The 15,761-nt window shown below is 56.4% G+C and overlaps 1 protein-coding gene across 4 annotated transcripts; it reads right to left on the minus strand.

Annotated features, from left to right (window-relative positions):
* Window positions 1–1,727: 1,727 nt before the first annotated feature.
* HSPBP1 (HSPA (Hsp70) binding protein 1) lies at window positions 1,728–12,528 on the minus strand. Of its 4 annotated transcripts, none has more exons than XM_036306679.1 (8): window positions 12,373–12,528; window positions 11,734–12,041; window positions 8,572–8,776; window positions 7,095–7,319; window positions 5,409–5,564; window positions 5,208–5,304; window positions 4,630–4,741; window positions 1,728–2,183 (listed from the first exon to the last, which is right to left on the minus strand). In XM_036306679.1, exons 2-8 carry the CDS (start codon window positions 11,944–11,946, stop codon window positions 2,109–2,111), a joined length of 1,083 nt encoding a protein of 360 aa, XP_036162572.1. In that variant the 5' UTR covers window positions 11,947–12,041; window positions 12,373–12,528; the 3' UTR covers window positions 1,728–2,108. The 4 variants fall into 4 exon arrangements, 3 of the variants coding, with proteins under 3 accessions (XP_036162572.1, XP_036162573.1, XP_036162575.1); XM_036306680.1 differs by having other exon boundaries at window positions 11,734–12,044; window positions 12,373–12,520; XR_004967206.1 differs by having other exon boundaries at window positions 2,146–2,183; window positions 5,431–5,564.
* Between the last annotated feature and the right edge of the window lie 3,233 nt (window positions 12,529–15,761).

Below are 15,761 nucleotides of genomic sequence, written 5' to 3' on the forward strand. Positions count from 1 at the left end.
GGGTCCCATCTGGCTCTGAGCCTCAGTTTCCCCAACTTTCATAGCCACCCCTTGCCCATGTTGCAGGCCCACTGCAAGGGTAAGAAGAGTAAATTTGTGTAAGGCCTCAACTTTTATTTATTTTTTAAAAATATATTTTGATTTCAGAGAGGGAGAGAAACATCAATGATAAGAATCATTGATTGGCTGCCTCCTGCACGCCCCACAATGTGGATGGAGCCCAATGCCCAGGCATGTGCCCTGACTGGGAATCGAACTGTGACCTCCTGGTTCATAGGTGGCCGCTCAACCACCGAGCCACACCCGCCAGGCTAAAACTTTTGTTTTTATCCTGCAGAATGACCTTTTACAATTCAGTTACATTTTTTAAAAATATCTTTATTGATTTTAGAGAAGAAGAGAGTGGGAGAGATAGAAACATCAATGATGAGAGAGAATCATTGATCGGCTGCCTCTTGCACACCCCCTAGTGGTGATCGAACCCATAACCCCGGGCATGTGCCCTTGACCGGAATCGAACCCAGGACTCTTCAGTCCGCAGACTGACGCTCTATCCACTGAGTCACACCGGCCAGGGCTCAAGGACATTTACGAGTAATTGAGTCATGTTGAGAACGCTCTCCTGTTACATCTGTTAGCTTCTAATTGCCCTAATGGTTGTCATTTCCTTGCACTCACTGATTACCACATGTCGGTAATTAGATTTTTTCCGCCATGCCTCGTCTGGTCCTTGCTATCTCCAGGGTGTCTGTTGCCATGGGGTGCTTCTGCGGTCCTTGCCTCAGGTGGGAATGTGGAGTGACAGACCACCGCCATCTCAGGGCATGGTCTGAGCTTGGAGCTGCAGGGGTGAAGTCAGAGGTCCGCGCTCGCCCAGTGCTGCCTGTGACCACGTGGACGAGTGTTGGATGCCGGGGTGGAGGAGCACAAGGCTACGGCCACATTCTGTGAGTGGCGTTGACAGGAACGGAGGTGGCACTTGACCTCCGATTCGTGGATCCTGTAACCACCTTCCACTTATCCTGAATGTGGGAGGAGAGGTGAAAGTAATGGGCCCCTCCAAAGTCCCAGGGGTGCCAGGAAATTGCATAGGAATTAGTCTGGCAACAGATGGGGCTAGGAAGCCAGTGTACAGGGCAGAGGAACCTGGTTTGGGGTGAGCCCAGGTCTGAATCCTGGCCGAGTGAACCTGGCCATGGACTAACCACCCTGGGCTCAGCTTCCATGTCTGAAAAATGGCAGCGGTCAGGGCTATATGTCGCTACCCGTGAAACCTCCTTTAATCTGAAAAGCAATTTATTAAAGGAGGCGAGGCAGTCCCTCCTCTGCCCCCCCCCACCCCAATCTGAGAAGGCGGGAGAGAAGGCTCGGTGCTTTGCAGATGGGAAGGTACCCCACGCCCAGCCAGGGGCCTGTCCCGGGCGCACAGGCCAGCCTCCACCCTCTGGGCAGCGCCACCAGCTTTGGCACACGTGCTCCCTCCCCCTTCTGTCAGGGGCTCCCCAGCAGGCCGCAGGGAGGGCTCTGATTGGTGGGGCTGCAGTCACATGACGTGCCTTGCCCTGGATGCTGGGCAAGAAGAGGGCTTCGGCCTCGGGGCCTGCAGTGTGAGAATCTACCGTGGGGGTTCCCCATGTGAAGAAATCAGCCAGGATGGTGGCCGAGAGGAGGAGTGGGTGCGCCCCACACGCCCCGAGAGGCTGGGAAAGGACAGGCGACAATGGCTCTGGGTTTCCGAGAGCAGCACTTTATTCCCAGGTCCCGCCCTCTTCCGTCCCCTCGGTGGCTCCCCGGGTCCCCTCGGACTGAGCCCCACCTCCCCTCCCCAGGCACCCTCCAGGGGAGGTGACAGACTGCTGCAAAGGAGGGAGAGCGACACCTTTATTGGAAGACAGTGTGGGTGCTATGGGGGTGGAGTGAGAGCATGGGGGGGGGGGTCTGAGGGGCCCGTGCCTTTCCCAGGGCCCCTCCAGGGGGCTGAGCAGAGACGGGCTGGCACGGCGGTGGCCCGGCACCAGCAGGCCCTGCTCTCCCTTGGGAGAGGGCCCCGTGGCCGGGAGGCGAGAGGCCTAGGGTTCCCACGGAGAGGGGGCCGGAAGCCGCCGGGTTCACCGATCCATGCTGTCGTCCGTGGGGCTGGAGAAGCAGGTCTGCAGCAGCTTTTCGCAGAACTCCAGCTCCTCCTGGATCAGGGGCAAGAGCGGGCGCCCTGAGTGCGAGGCCGGGCCCTGCCTCTAAACCCCCCACCCAAGACCGCTCCTCTTCGCTGCTCGGCCCCAAGCCTCCCGGGTTCTCCGGCCTCTGCTCAGATCCACGGCTCCCTCTTTCTCTTCTCACCCATGTCTGGACTCCTGAACTGGACCCCAGGGTCTCCAGCCTCTGGTCACCCCCACTGGTCTGTCCTCACATGAGCTCACTCAGGCTCTAACTCCCTGACACCACTCACCCCACTCATCCCACTGAAAACCCCTCCCCGGATACAGACTCCAGAAGCCGGGAAAGCAAGCACGGAAGCGCTGGACGCAGAAACATACAAGGTGTCTGCCCGGCAGCGAGTTGCCGGAAACAGAAAGGAAGGAGAACCAAGTTGGTGGTAAAAATAATTGCGACTCATCACGCCGGGATAATGTGGTTACGGACGTGCATGAGCAGTTAACAAGAAAGGGAAAAGAGCCAGAACCGGTTTAGCTCAGTGGATAGAGCTTCGGCCTGGGGACTGAAGGGTCCCAGGTTCGATTCCGGTCAAGGGCATGTACCTGGGTTGCGGGCACATCCCCAGTAGGGGGTGTGCAGGAGGCAGCTGATCGATGTTTCTCTCTCATTGATGTTTCTGGCTCTCTATCCCTCTCCCTTCCTCTCTGTAAAAAATCAATAAAAAAATATATTAAAAAAAGAAGGAAAAAGATGCCCAACTTCACTTGGGAGAAACGCAAATGGCAGCTGGATCCACCCATCAGCTTGGAAAAAGGCCCAGTGGTTTGGGGCCAGCCTGGCCAGGCCGCTGGGGACCCTTGTGGCTGCACACGGACCAGTGCAACCTCCAGGGAGAGCAACTGGGCAGCCCTGTAACCTCACCTTTTGTTGTTGTTAGTCCTCACCTGAGGGTATTTTCCCATTGATTTTTAGAGAAAACGGAAGGGAGAGGAGAGAGAGAGAGAGAGAGAGAGAGAAACATTGATGTGAAAGACAGACATCGACTGGTTGCCTCCAGAGCCAGGGTTCGAGCCTGCAGCTGAGCTGGGTGCCTTTGGACCGTTACCGAATTTGGGAACCTGCAGTCCGCAGGCCGATGACCTAGCCACTGAGCCGAACTGGCTAGAGCGTAACTTGGCCTGTACGCACTTGAACTCGGCTCTCCCTTCCTAGAACTGTGTTCTGTAGACATACACATAGAAGAGGTTCTGTCAGCAGTGCTAGTGCTCAGTGTGGAAACACGTCCGTCCAGCAGGGCAGCCACAGGAGGAGAGGGAAGAGTGTGCGCCCGAGACGCCAGGAGAGGGGCGAGGCCAGGGCACACGGCGCTCAGACAGGCTCGGCGGGCCGCACGCGGGGAAGGAGGAGAAGTCACAGGCACGTGTGCTGGTCTCTGCACAGAGCACCCCGGAAGCCACAGGCACGGCGAGAGGTGGGGAGCTCGGGACAGGCTGTGCTCACCGCTGATCTGCGGCTCGTTATCGATGTAAATACCTGCGGTAAATACCTGCGCTACTCACCACGTGTTACTTACTATCCATACAATTAACTACCTACTGAGCTACCGCTGATTTCTTATCTATTTCACTGGCTCCTGGGCTTGATCACTGTTATCTAATATCTAAGGAGTTCTTTTTTTTTTTTTTTTTTTTAAATATATTTCAGCCGAAACCGGTTTGGCTCAGTGGATAGAGCGTCGGCCTGAGGACTGAAGGGTCCCGGGTTCGATTCCGGTCAAGGGCATGTACCTGGGTTGCGGGCACATCCCCAGTAGGAGGTGTGCAGGAGGCGGCTGATCGATGTTTCTCTCTCATCGATGTTTCTGACTCTCTATCTCTCTCCCTTCCTCTCTGTAAAAAATCAATAAAATATATAAAAAAAAACCAAAAGAAAAAAACAAATAAATATATTTCATTGATTTCTTACAGAGAGGAAGGGAGAGAGATAGAGAGTTAGAAACATCGATGAGAGAGAAACATCACTCAGCCGCCTCCTGCACATCTCCTACTGGGGATGTGCCCGCAACCCAGGTACATGCCCTTGACCGGAATCGAACCTGGGACCTTTCAGTCCGCAAGCCGGCGCTCTATCCACTGAGCCAAACCGGTTTCGGCTCTAACGAGTTCTTTACCATGTACTTGTTCCTTACCTATTTAATTCAAGATGTAATTGCCTGCTATTTATCACTTACGTACTTATTGATCTAATATTTAATTATTAAACACTTGAATGCAATGTAAATAACGTGGATAGTGATTAAATGAATGTGTTAGCCCTTTAAGAAACTCCAGAGTCCCTCCTGCTCCCTGGGACAGTGTGAGGCACATGGGAGGTGGCAGGGGTGTTGGCTGCACAGGTGATGGGAGAGACGTGAATGAGCATGAACAGCGTGGAGAACAGGCCCGGAGGGCGAGGGCGAGGGCGAGGGCGGCCCACCTGGTACTCCTCGTGCTGCTGCAGCAGCTGGCAGCGGTGCCGGAGCAGCTCCTCCAGGCCCAGCTCCGGCTCCCGGCACTCCCGCACGCCCTGGGGGAAGTCTGTCACCAGGCTGCGGGCACAGAGCAGTTCTTGGCACCTCCCTCCACACACACACACACACACACACACACACACACACACACCCTGGCGGCCAGGGAAAGACGGTCCCCACACCGAGCCCGTTTCCCCCGCTGCAAAGCGGATCTCATGGGACTTGGCACAAAACAGGGCACTGAGCACAGGGCCTGGCTGGGGCTGCTGCCCGCCTGCTCGGCTGCCCCATCCTGTCATTTTCAGACGCTGACTCACTTGGACCGTGGTGGGTGGGGGATGAAAGAGAGCCGCCCCCCCCCTCCCCCCCCCGTGGGCTGCTGCGTCACTCCCCTTACAGGTGAGGAAACAGGCTCGGAGAGGGCCAGACTCCCCAGGAGAAGCCCCACACTCCTGGGACCCCGGATAAGGGAGGCCGGAGCCCAGCGGTGCATTCTGGGAGGGGGCACCCGCCCCGGAAGGTGCTCCCTCGGGGCCCCGCGCACCTGCACAGGGCTCCAAGCACGTGCTCGTGGAAGGGGCTGTGTTCTGTCCGGACGAGGGCCACCAGCTGCTGGACCATCCCCATGGAGCACAGCGTCCCTGGGGGAAGGACTCGGGGTCAGAGGGCACCCCCCCCCCCGTGCACTCCCTGCCCCCACCACCATCCTCCAGGACCATCCCAGCCCCTGCCCTGGCCACCCCACCTTTGTGTTCTGGGTGGCCCACCAGCAGGTTCTGCAGCAGGAAGGCTGACTTGACCTTGAGCTTTTGCACCTGCTGCTGCATGGCCCGCATCAACACCGAGAAGCCGTCCAGCCGGAGGAACTGCAGCAACCCAGCCTCCTGCTCCCGGACGAGGCCTGGGGAAGGGAGAGAGGATGGGCCTCAAAGTCACAGTGACCATCATCACCACCATCACCAACATCACCATCACCAACATCACCATCACCAACATCACCACCACCACCACCACCATCATCACTATCATCACCATCATCACCATCATCACCACCATCATCACCACCACCACCACCATCATCACCACCAGCACCACCATCACCACCACCACCACCATCACCATCATCACTATCATCACCAACACCACCACCATCACTATCATCACCACCATCACCAACATCACCACCATCATCACCATCATCATCACCATCATCAATTTTTATGGGCCTGTGCTTCACAAGCATTATCTTTTCTTAAAGGTATATATATTTTTAAATCTATTTTTATTGATTTCAGAGAAAGGGAGAGGGAGAGAGAGAGAGAAACATCAACGATGAGAGAGAATCACTGATTGGCTGCCTCCTGAACACCCCCCACTGGGGATCAAACCCAAAACCTGGGCATGTGCTCTGACCGTGAATCAACTGTGACTCCTGGTTCATAGGTCGATGCTCAACCATGGAACCACGTTGGCTGGGCTTAAAGGTGTATTTTCACTGATACAATTAAGCCGTTTAAAGAAAACTGTCCATCTGTCCCCTACCAGGCTCTGGTCTTGATACTTCCAGGGCACCAAGTCCCTCTGTCAGCCCTTCCCCGCGGAGCTGCCCTGGGCCGGTCTGTCCATCTGTCTCCCTATTTTTGGATGTGACTTTCCAAATGCCGTCTCTTCCGAGACTCCTTCCCTCGCCCTCGCCAGAACTCCTCCCTCCCTCCCAGAATCTCCTATCCACACCTCCCACGCCTTATCCCAGGGAACATAATTGGTCTCTGTCCTCCGCTCCTGACACTGAGTCCCCAACTCCCTTGGAATTTCCTGGTGATAGGAGCATCTTTTCTTCTTTTTAAATGTTTTTTAAAATTGACATTAGAGAGAGAGAAAGAAACATCGGTGTGAGATGCATCGATGGGCTGCTTCCCTCATGCACCCTGACAGGGATGAACCCACAACCTAGGTATGTGTCCTGACAGGGAATCGAACCCACAACCTTCCGGTACATGGGACAACGCTCCAACCAACGAGCCACCCCAGCCAGGCGAGCATCCTTCTTCTAATGATGTGGCTCTGGGTGGGCTCCAGGATGAGGACGGGTCCCCAGAAAGACCCATCCACACGAGAAACTGAAACCAGTCCCGCCCACAAGCTCCAGCGAGAGGACCATCAACAGGCGGAGGCTGAGAGCCCGATGGCACCGCCACTTAAGCTGAGTGACAGCCCTGGGTCCCTAGGACCTGGCTCTCCGACCGGCAGGAGGTCGGCAAACTCACCACCCTGTTCCCAGCACCCAGCACAGACCCTGACAGGTACCGGGGGCGAATGAGCAAGGGAGGCCCCGCTGCCTCTGCCCCCAGCAATCCCTACAGGGCCCGCCTCCCGGGCCAGCTCCAGGCCGTGGGGACCCAGGCCCCTCCCCTGCAGCCCGGACACTCACAGGAGATGGCGAAGAGGGCCTTGACGCGCACCGAGTCGCAGGGGTCCCGGTCGAGCAGCCGCAGCAGCTTGCGCAGGGCGCCCAGGCCCAGCACCTGCTCCTGGATGGCCGCCACGTTCTGGCTGCACGTGCCGATGAGCTGGGCCGCCCGCCACCGCAGCCCCGCGGGCCCCGCCTCCAGGTACCGGCCCACCAGCAGGTGCATGCCGGACAGCTGGCAGAAGTCTGTGCCGCAGAGAGGGGGGGAGAGCCAGTGTTACGGCTGAGCTGTGCCAAATCCATTCCTTGAAGCCCCCCCCCCCCCCCGTGCCTCAGAATGTGCTGTATGTGGAGATGGGGCCTAAGATAGGTGCGTAAGGTGACATGACATCACCGGATTGGCCCCACATGGCTGGTGCTCTGACAAGAATAGGACACGGGTACCCCAGGGGGGGACCATGTGAGGACACGGGAGGGGACAGCCATGTGAAAGCCACGGAGAGGGGCCTCCGAAGCAGCCAGCCTGCCCACACCTTGATCTGCACTTGCAGCCTCCAGGCTGTGAGATGCATGTCTGCTGTTTAATTTCTCTTTAAATATATTTTTATTGATTTCAGAGAGAGAGGGAGGGAGGGAGGGAGGGAGGGAGGGAGGGAGGGAGAGAAACATCAATGATGAGAGAGAATCACTGATCGGCTGCCTCCTGAACGCCCCCTACTGGGGATCGAGTCTGCAACCTGGGTATATGCCAACTGGGAACTGAACCCTGACCTCCTGGTTCACAGGTCGACACTCAACCACTGAGCCACCCCTGCCGGCCACGTCTGCCCAGCCGTGGCCCTTTGTTATGGCAGCCAGAGCAAACCAGCGCTCCAGGTGAGGCCGGAGGGGCAGGCCGCTCCCTGGGACCTGCCGACCTGTGCTGGCTCTCTCCAGCACCAGCGGGGTCCCTCCCAGGTCGCTGTGTCGCCACAAAATCAGCATGTGGGGGTTAGGTCCCAGGCTCCAGCCCGCGAAATGCCAGCGCTGACCCCCACACACCCTACAACCAGCACAGGGCCTGTGGGAGAACCACACACGGGCCGGGGTGGGCAAGCCACGTTTGTGTAGATCAGGTGGTACTGGGGAGAGAGTTACCCAGAGTCACTCCTAGGAATGGCCACTCCTAGGAATACCCCCAGGCCTCGAGCGCTGGACTCAGGCAGAAACTCGGACCCCGCGTCCACAGCAGCAGAATTCAGAACAGCCAAAGGGGACACGCCCCAGGCGCCCGCGGCCGGCGCTCCCCATCCACACCATGGGGCACCAGCCGCCCAAAGGAATCAAGTTCGAGGTCGGCAACAACCTGGAAGGACCCTGAACACCTCACACTGGGTGGGGAAGGCCACGTACGCCATGAGCCGCAGCCCAGCCGCACACGTGCTGAGGAGCCAGGCAGGAGGGGACCGGAGGCAGCGGGCGGCACCGGCGGCTGGGGGCGGGGGGGATGGGGGTGTACCTGCGGCGTTGTCCATGTTCTCACACAGGTCAGCCAGCAGCTCCAGGGCCCCCTCGCGCTCCTGCTGGTCGACGGCCAGCTCAGCCTCGCCGGCCGCGGGGGGCGTGGGCTGGGACAGCACTCGGAGGCAGTTCTTCATCTGCTCCACCTCCTCCCGCTGGCCCCGGCAGGCCGCCGACATGGCCTCCTGCAGCCACTGGCGCCTCTGGGGGCAAGGTGGGTGACTTCATCAGTAAGCTCATTCAGGAATATCGGTCATTGACAATGACTGCCAGCATCGGAGCGCCGACAGTCCCTTCAATCAACACGATCTACGGAGCTTCGTTTCTACTGACACACGTGTCTAGACACGAGATCTACAGAGAGACGGGCTGTGGGGTGGGGGGCAGAGGAGGCAGGGCTCCCCGGTGTCTGCCTGACTCCCTAGAAGGAGATGGCAGGGCAGCAGGTGTAGGACAGAAGATTAGAACTTGGCTTTCTGTTTGTTTACATATTTCTTTATTGATTCCAGAGAGCAGAAGGGAGGAGAGAGGCAGAGAAACATCAATAATGCGAGAGAATCATGGATCGGCTGCCTCCTGACGCCCCACATTGGGGATCGAGCCCGCAGCCTGGACATGTGCCCTGACTGGGAATCGAACCGTGACCTCCTGGTCCATAGGTCAACACACAACCATTGAGCCAGACCGTCTGAGCTGTTTGTTTCTTGAGAGAGGGAGAGGGAGAGAAACAATGGCTTCTTGTTCCACCCATCCATGCATTCATTGGTTGATTCTTGTATGCACCCTGACCCGGGATCGAACCCGCAACCCTGGTGCATCAGGACGATGCTCTAACCCACTTAGCACCTGCCCAGGGCCTAGAGCCCGCTGTTAACGGGTTACGTTTGCGGGATCTATTACACGCCGAGGTGAAGTGCTGAGTAGGCTGCCTGGAGTTCAGAGGGAAGGCCCAGGCGACACCTGGTTTCGCAGCCCTGGCCCTACTGACACCTTGAGCGGGACAGTCCGTGGTGGGGGCCGTCCACGCGCTGCCGGAGGTTGAGCAGCACCCCTGACCGCCACCTGCGAGACGCCACAGCACCAGTCCCCCGCTTGCAACAACCGAGAACCGTCTCCACACATTGCCAGTGTCGCCTGGTGGATACAACCACTGCCAGGGGGCCTGCATGAGGCAGCCCATCAACGTTTCTCTCTCTTTCTCCTTTCCCTCCCTCTCTCTCCTAAAACAACAACAAAAAAAAAACACAGTAAAAATATATTTTAAAACAAATAATGGGGCCCCGCTGGCATGGCTCAGTGGTAGAGCCTCCACTTATGAGCCAGGAGGTCACGGTTCGATTCCCAGTCAGGGCACATGCCCGGGTTTTGAGCTCGATTCCCTGTGTGGGGTGGGTAGGAGGCAGCCGATCAATAACTCTTCTTGATGTTTCCCTCTCTCTCTCCCTCTCCCTTCCTCTCTGAAATCAATAAAAAATATATATTTTAAGAAAATAAAAGATAATGAGAAAGAGGAAAGTCCCGGTGCCTCCACCATTCAGAGGCTGGAGAACATGGAAGAGCCGAGAGGAAATGGGAAGGGCCAGTGGGGAGGGGGAGGGCCAGGACACTTTGCTCCGGAAGCCAAGGGAAGAAAGAGATCGAGGAGGGGGGGGGGTAACCAAGGCTGCTGTTCCATCCCATCCGGTGAGAGCCGAGAACTGGCCACTGGGGTTTTTTCTTTCTATTTCTCGGATGCACAGCGTTTGTGTTAACTGCTCGTACCCGTCCGAGGGCTCTGTAGACACAGCACTGGGTAAATGCGGGCAGGAGGCTAATCTTTCTGGGCCTGTTTCCCAGCTCATTGTCCTAAGGTCAAAGACATCGAGGATGTAGGTGCATGAGCAGCAGCTTTTGTATACAGGGGGGATTGGGGGCTCGGCTCCAGATCACAGCAATAAAGCGAGTATCACAAGAACAAGAAAGCCGGTCCTGATCTTTTTGCTGGTGGAGGATCTTGCCTTCAGTTTGTAAAAAGGACAACATCCGTGAGGCACAGTAAAAGGAGGTATGCCTGAACGGCAACCACCGTCACTGACGAAATGTCATTATCGCCAATATTGCTATTACTCTCCAAAACAACCCACTTCACAGATGTGAAAACTGAGGCACAGAAAGGCTGTGACTTGCCCAAGATCACACAGTCAGCCATCCGCAAAGCCTGTGGTCAGACGGAAGCAGACAGTCGGTCCACAGAGCCTGGTGCTCTTTTTAAAAAAAATATTAATTATTATTATTTTTTATTTTTTAAAAATATTTTTTTTTATTGATTTCAGAAAGGAAGGAAGAGGGAGATAGAAACATCCACGATGAGAGAGGATCATGGGTTGGTTGCCTCCCACAAGTCCACCACTGGGGATCGAGCCCACAACCCGGGCATGTGCCCTTGACCACAATCGAACCTGGGACCTTTCAGTTCGCAGGCCGATGCTCTATCCACTGAGACAAACCGGCTAGGGCTAAAAAAATATTTATTATTATCATTATTATCTGTTTTAGACAGAGAAAGGAGATAGAAGCCTTGATGAGAGAGACATGCTGATCAGCTGCCTCCTGCAAGCCTCCCACCCGGGGATCAAGCCCACAACCCGGGCGTGTGCCCTGACCAGGAACAGGAAACAGGTGACCTCTGGGTGCCTGGGACCACCCTCAACCAGCTGACCACACCCGCTGGGAGCCCCAGCCGCCGGCAGGAGCGCTATGCAACTGCAGCCTCAGAGCCGCCCTGAGTGCCGTTACTCTTATCGTCCTCAACTTGCAAATGGGGAGCTTGGGGCCCAGAGAGACTGCGTGATACCCCAAGGTCACACAGCTGGATACGGCGGAATCCAGCCTCGTCTGCTTTTCTTTCTCCCACGAGGCTATTCTACCTCCCAGCATGGGACCCCCGGGATCTGCCCCCGCCCCACCCCGACAGTTCCGAGATCTGACCTTCATCCCGGCTACAAGGACCCCATCTAGCACAAATATAGCCGACTGCGCCTTCACACCTGGGCTCCCGCACCCCCCCCCCCAAACACATACACACCCCGGAAAACTCCAGCTCCCAGCCCCCCGAACCACGCTTCCCCAGATATAGCTGTCCCCACGCCCCTCCCCCCGCTTCTTGCACCCCACCCTTTACCTCCTCGCTCATGGGTTCCGGAGGGGGGTCCGGCTCGTCAGAGCCCGCCGTGATGGCCATCTGCAGCAGGCCTTGCAGGTTGCGCGGGTGCGGGGGGTGGCCCGAGCCCCCCGTGTTGGAGCCGCCGCCGCCGCCGCCGCCGGAGGAGCAGCCCTGGGAGGCTGGGGGCAGCGCCAGGGGGAGGCGGCTGCCCCCCGAGCCTTGGTCCGCCATGGGCTGCTTGTGGAGAAGGGGAGCGTGTGTTGCGGGGTCGGGGAGGGTCGCCGCGGAAGGCGCTCTGGTGTCCTGGAGGGTCGACTCCTGGGGGTCTGCTGAGAAGGTGGCGTTTTAGGGGAGCCCGGCGCCCCCCCATGGCACGGAGCCGCTCTGCCCACACCCACTTAACCACTGCCCGCTTCCTTTCCTTCCTTCACACCAGCGGGACCCTTCCCCAAAGCCATTAGCCCCGCCTCCCTCCCTAGCAACAGGCCCCACCCACTCTCCTAGCAACCCCCTCCCCGATGTCCAGTGCGCGCGTCCCCGTCTCTTAGCAACGCCGCTGCCCCGCCTCCAAAGCAACCAGCTCCCCCTTGGGTCGTCCTATCCACGAATCTCCTCCCTCCTCTCCGAAGAGGGGAGCCAGAGCGGGGCGCGCCTCACCTCTCCGGGCCTCGAGTCGCCGCCTCTACTGAAGGCAGAGTCGCCCGCACCTGACTCCCGTGGGCGCCGCCATCTTGACCGGAAATACGCAGGTCTCATCGGGGACATTTCCGGCGCACCCACCCAACTCCGTAGCTGGGGCGGCGGCGTTTGCTCTGCCCTGAAGCCCTACCCACCCGACCGGATACCGCGGTGGCCCCGCCCCTCGCACAGGCCCCGCCCCTCGCGGCCTGTCCCTCTAAGCCCCGCCCCGTCCCGCGTCCCGCCCCTTAGCGAGCCCTGTTTCTTCATCCTCCTGGCGAGATCCAGCCCTGCCCTGGTGTATGCCCCGCCCCTCCCAGGTCTGGCCCCGCCTCCAGGAGACCCCGCCCACACCCATGTTCCCGCCCGCTCCAACACGCTGCACCTCCCCACCACCTGAGGTCCCGCCCTTGTTCTAGGCCTTTCGGCCCCGCCCTTATCGTGGCCCCGCCCCTGCTCTGGCCCCGCCCCGCCCCTATCATTTGCAGGTTGAGCTGGTCCCTCACCTGCAGGCCTTTTCCCCTGCCTCGGAGGCTCCACCCCACCATTTACTGGAGCCCTGCGTTCGGGTTACCCTAACATCTGGACCTAGGCAGCTTTTGACTCACCACTCCCCTTCTCTTGGCCTCAGTTTCCCCATCTACCCGTTCTCCACGCAGCAGCTCCTGTGCAGACCGTTTTTTTAAAATATATTTTTTTTATTGATTTTTTACAGAGAGGAAGGGACAGGGATAGAGAGCCAGAAACATCGATGAGAGAGAAACATCGATCAGCTGCCTCCTGCACACCCTCTACTGGGGATGTGCCTGCAACCAAGGTACATGCCCTTGACCAGAATCGAACCTGGGAACCTTGAGTCTGCAGGCCGACGCTCTAGCCACTGAGCCAAACTGGTCAGGGCCAGACCCTTTTAAAAATATATATATTTTTATTGATTTCAGAAAGGAAAGAAGAGGGAGAGAGAAATAGAAACATCAACGATGAGAATCATTGATCTGCTGCCTCCTGCACGGCCCACACTGGGGATCAAGCCCACAACCCGGGCATGTGCTCTGACTGGGAATCAAACCCTGACTTCCTGGTTCATAGGTTGACGTTCAACCACTGAGCCATCCTGGCCTGGCATGTGCAGACCCTTCTTATCACCCCTCTCTACCCCGTAAAATTTTCCCTGGGTCCTGCCAGGTGCAGAGGAGGGGGATTCTTGAAGCAAAATGCCCAGGCAAGTTTGTCTAGGAAGCTCACAGCCTCCACGCACCAGATTCAGAGCTCTGGGCTGGGAACGAGCCCCTGCAGGCCTGGTCTGCAGAAGTGTTTGTTTTGGGCTGAGCTTAAGGAAACCTTAGTTCATCTCAAATGTATTGAGCTGCTGGGACTGGGGTGTGCGGGGCGATATTTTGGGCTGAGATGGGAAGATAAACATATACTAGTAGGTCCTGTGGGAGCCTGAGTGTGTGTGTGTGTGTGTGTGTGTGTGTGTGTGTGTGTGTGTGTAGTAGGATAACTATCAGACACGGGTCTGGACCCATGGGCACCCTATTGTATTCCTTTCCTATGTCTGCTATTAACAAATCACTAAAAAACTTGGTGGCTTTAAACAACACAGATTTATTATTTTACCGTTCTGGAGATCAGAAGTCCTAAATGGGTTTTGGACTCGTCGACTTGCACTGGGCTAAAATCAAGGTGTCAGCTGGACTGTGTGACTTCTGGAGGCTCCAGGAGAGAACCTACCTTCTTGCCTTGTCCAGCTCGTGGAGGCCGCCTGCATTCCTTGGACTGTGGCCACATCCCTTCTGCTTCCCTGTCCCATCTCCTGACTCTGAACCTCCCACCTCCCTCTCCTAAGGACTCTTGTGATTACATTTAGAGCCACTCAGATAAACTGGATCATCTTGACTCAAGTCCCATCTGCAAAGTCTCTTTTGCCCTGTAAGGTGATGTATTCACAGGTTCTGGGGGCCTACCATACCTACATACTACACCTATGCACAAGCCTATCTATAGATAATGTATATTTACATATAAAATTATACATCATACTATATAGTATACATGCACATGTAACTATATATAACATATTATATATATATGAATATAGGTATAATATGATAGTGGCCTAAATGGTGGTCCCAGGTAGCATATAAAAGCCATAGCCTTGCCCTGACCGGTTTGGCTCAGTAGATAAAGCGTCGGCCTGCAGACTGAAGGGTCCCAGGTTCGATTCCGGTCAAGGGCATGTACCTTGGTTGCGGGCACATCCCCAGTAGGAGGTGTGCAGGAGGCAGCTGATCGATGTTTCTCTCTCATCTATGTTTCTAACTCTCTGTCCCTCTCCCTTCCTCTCTGTAAAAAAATCAATAAAATATATATATTTTTTAAAAGCCATAGCCTTGCTCAGCCTGAATGGCTCAGTTGGTTGGAGCGTGCCATATACCAAAAGGTTGCAGGTTCGATTCTCAGTCAGGGTACATACCTAGGTTTTGGGTTCAAACCCCAGCCACGGTGCATTTGGGAGGCAACCAGTAGATGCTTATGGATGCTTCTCTTTTTCATCAATGTTTCTCTCTCTCCCTCTCTCTCTAAAATAAACATACCCTCAGGTGAGGATTTAAAAAAAAATAAAAAAGCCATAATCTTTACAATGACCTTTTTTTAAAGATGTATTTTTTTACTTTTATTTTTTTATTGAATTTATTGGGATTATATTGGGTAATATGCACATATAGGTTTCCGGTTACAATGACCTCTAGGTAGGATAATCCTATAATTTTCCATTTAATGGCAAAGACTCTTGAGAATGAAAGCAGGCCCTATTAATAATTACAGACTACCCGGAGTAAACCAGGACTTCTAAGGGCCTGTAAGCCCTGCGTCCTCACCTCCTTTGGTGTCACCCCCACCCCCACGGCCCCTCCAGCCACACTGGCCCCTTCCGCGCTCCTACCGCCCCGCCTGGCACAGTCCCACTCGGGGCCTTCGCGCTTCCTGTTTCCTGCCGGCACTGTATCTAAAATACCGCACTCCGCACACACTTCCGGTTCCCTTCCCTGCTTCAGTCTCCTCCTTAGCCCTGAGCGTGGCCATCGGATGGACCCTATATTCTGCTTGCTTATCTTGTTTTAGCCTTTGCCTCAGCCACAGGGCCGGGATCTTTCTAGGCCCCCCACCACTTGCAAGCGCGCCTGGTGCTCGGGGAGGTCCACGGAATGCGGGTGCATGGCCAGGAGACTGCAGGCTCCGGGGTGCACCCTGCAGGGGATTTGGGGTTCCATGGATGCCTTGCACCTTGGGGCACCTGATATAGGGGAGGCCTGGCTGGTGTGCAAATCCAGCTGAACAGATCCACGGATGGGCTATTGTGGGGA

This window comes from Myotis myotis, unplaced genomic scaffold (assembly GCF_014108235.1).
Source record: "Myotis myotis isolate mMyoMyo1 unplaced genomic scaffold, mMyoMyo1.p scaffold_m19_p_42, whole genome shotgun sequence".
Taxonomy (NCBI): domain Eukaryota; kingdom Metazoa; phylum Chordata; class Mammalia; order Chiroptera; family Vespertilionidae; genus Myotis; species Myotis myotis.